Source organism: Rosa rugosa, chromosome 5 (genome assembly GCF_958449725.1).
Source record: "Rosa rugosa chromosome 5, drRosRugo1.1, whole genome shotgun sequence".
Taxonomy (NCBI): Eukaryota; Viridiplantae; Streptophyta; class Magnoliopsida; order Rosales; family Rosaceae; genus Rosa; species Rosa rugosa.
Genome location: NC_084824.1, coordinates 18746659 through 18748499, shown reverse-complemented (window position 1 = coordinate 18748499; position 1841 = coordinate 18746659). Strand labels below are relative to the sequence as shown.

The 1841-nt window shown below is 35.6% G+C and overlaps 1 protein-coding gene across 1 annotated transcript; it reads left to right on the top strand.

Moving 5' to 3' along the window:
- Positions 1-400: 400 nt before the first annotated feature.
- LOC133711295 (uncharacterized) lies at positions 401-901 on the top strand. Its single transcript, XM_062137439.1, has one exon. It carries the CDS (start codon positions 401-403, stop codon positions 899-901), a length of 501 nt encoding a protein of 166 aa, XP_061993423.1.
- The last annotated feature ends 940 nt before the right edge of the window (positions 902-1841 follow it).

Here is a 1841-nt window from a genome sequence, read left to right as displayed (position 1 = left end):
TCGATAGCAGTCTCTTGTGAAAGATTTATACTAAAACATTAGTACTGGATTAACATCTTGTGACATCGATTTTAGTAGCTTGAATCCTTGCTCCATACAGGAGGTGTAAATGATTAGAGCTTCTGAGATAAATGTCAGCATATAACAAAGTCTAAAACTTGCCTTAAGAAGGTAACATGAACTGTTTTCTTGCCACTCCAGGTGTTAATATGTTCAAGATACCTACAGCTGAGTTTCTTAGATTTTGGGTATATGATTAATGTAAAATAAGTGTCAAAAGTCTTTTTGCCACTCTAGGTAAAACATGACACATTCAGCATTCATATAGGCACTTCATTCATTGCCTCTCCAGTTAACTAAATGCGCTGCTTACTAACAAAACTTCTAAAATTTTTCAGCTATGAATATGCTTTTTAATTGCAACCAAATGGAAACACTTAATGGTTCAAACTTTAAGAGATGGAAACAAGACCTAGAATTGTGTCTAGGATACAGTGATTATGAGCATGTCCCGCATGAAGATCCTCCAGCTGAGTTAACACTCACCAGTACTAGGGAAGCAAAAGATAAATATGCTCAGTGGCATAAACATAACAGAATGGCCCTAGTTATCATGAAAAGGTCCATGTCAGAAGCTGTCAAGGGAGGTATACCAGTTGCAAAACTAGCAAGGGAGTATTTTAAGAACATTGAAGAAAAGTATCAAGTGTCTGACAAGGCTGAAACTGGAGCATTAATGAATGCTCTTACTGGCATGAAGTTCGATGGAGTAGGGAGCATTAGGGAATACATTCTGAAGGGGACAGAAACTGCAGCAAAATTAAAGGCTTTAGGTGTCACCATTGATGATCCCTTTTTAGTTCACCTAATTCTGAATTCCTTACCCACACAATACTCTTAGCTAGAATGCAGCTACAACACACAGAAAGAAAAATGGAGTGTGAATGAGTTGATTTCAATGTGTGTGCAAGAAGAAGATAGAATTAAGAAGAGAAAAGGGGTAGCTATTAATCTGGTCAGCAAACCACAATTCAAGAAGAAAGCTTTTAAGTCCAAGTATTTTGCAGCATCTACCTCAAAAACACAAAATGAAGCAACTCAGGGATCTAACAACTTTAAGAATCAAAAGTCAAGTTCAGTTAAGTGTTTCTTTTGTCGTAAGCCAGGGCATGTTAAGAAAGATTGCAGAGGTTTTAAGGACTGGATGAGTAAGAAAGGTAATAATTTCAGTTTTCAAAATAACATTGTTTTTCATTTAGAGTCAAAAACTGTCAGTGTGTCTAGTAGCTCTTGGTGGTTTGATACTGCATCTCCAATTCATGTTATTACATCTATGCAAGGTTTTCTAAGAAAGAGGATTCCAAACAAGGATGAAGCTAGGATTAGCTCGGGGAATGGGAACCGAGTAGCTGTCAAGGCCATAGGAGTCATTAAACTTGTTTTTACTACTGGTTTTTCTTTAGATTTAGAAAATGTGTTTTGTATTCCTTCTATGCAAAGAAACCTGATTTCAGGCTCTCTTTTAGTCAAAAACAATGGCTGTACTTTTACAGGAATTAATAAAGGTTTAGATTTCTTCAAAAATTCTGATTTTATTGGTGATGCTTCTTTAATTGATGGTTATTGGCATATGAATTGCAGGAATTCTGTTGAAGTGTTTTTGACTGAAAAATCTGTTGGTTTTAAAAGGCCTAGACTGAATGAAAAATCTGCTTTTCTTTGGCATAAACGTTTGGGTCATATTTCAGAAGAAAGGCTGAAAATCTTAATCAAACAAAATGTTTTACCTTCTTTAGACTTTTCAGATTTCGGTGTTTGCATAGAATGTCTTAAGGGTAAAA

Coding starts and splice junctions, on each gene's coding strand:
- LOC133711295 (XM_062137439.1), top strand. CDS start 401: ATGAATATGCTTTTTAATTGCAACCAAATGGAAACACTTAATGGTTCA.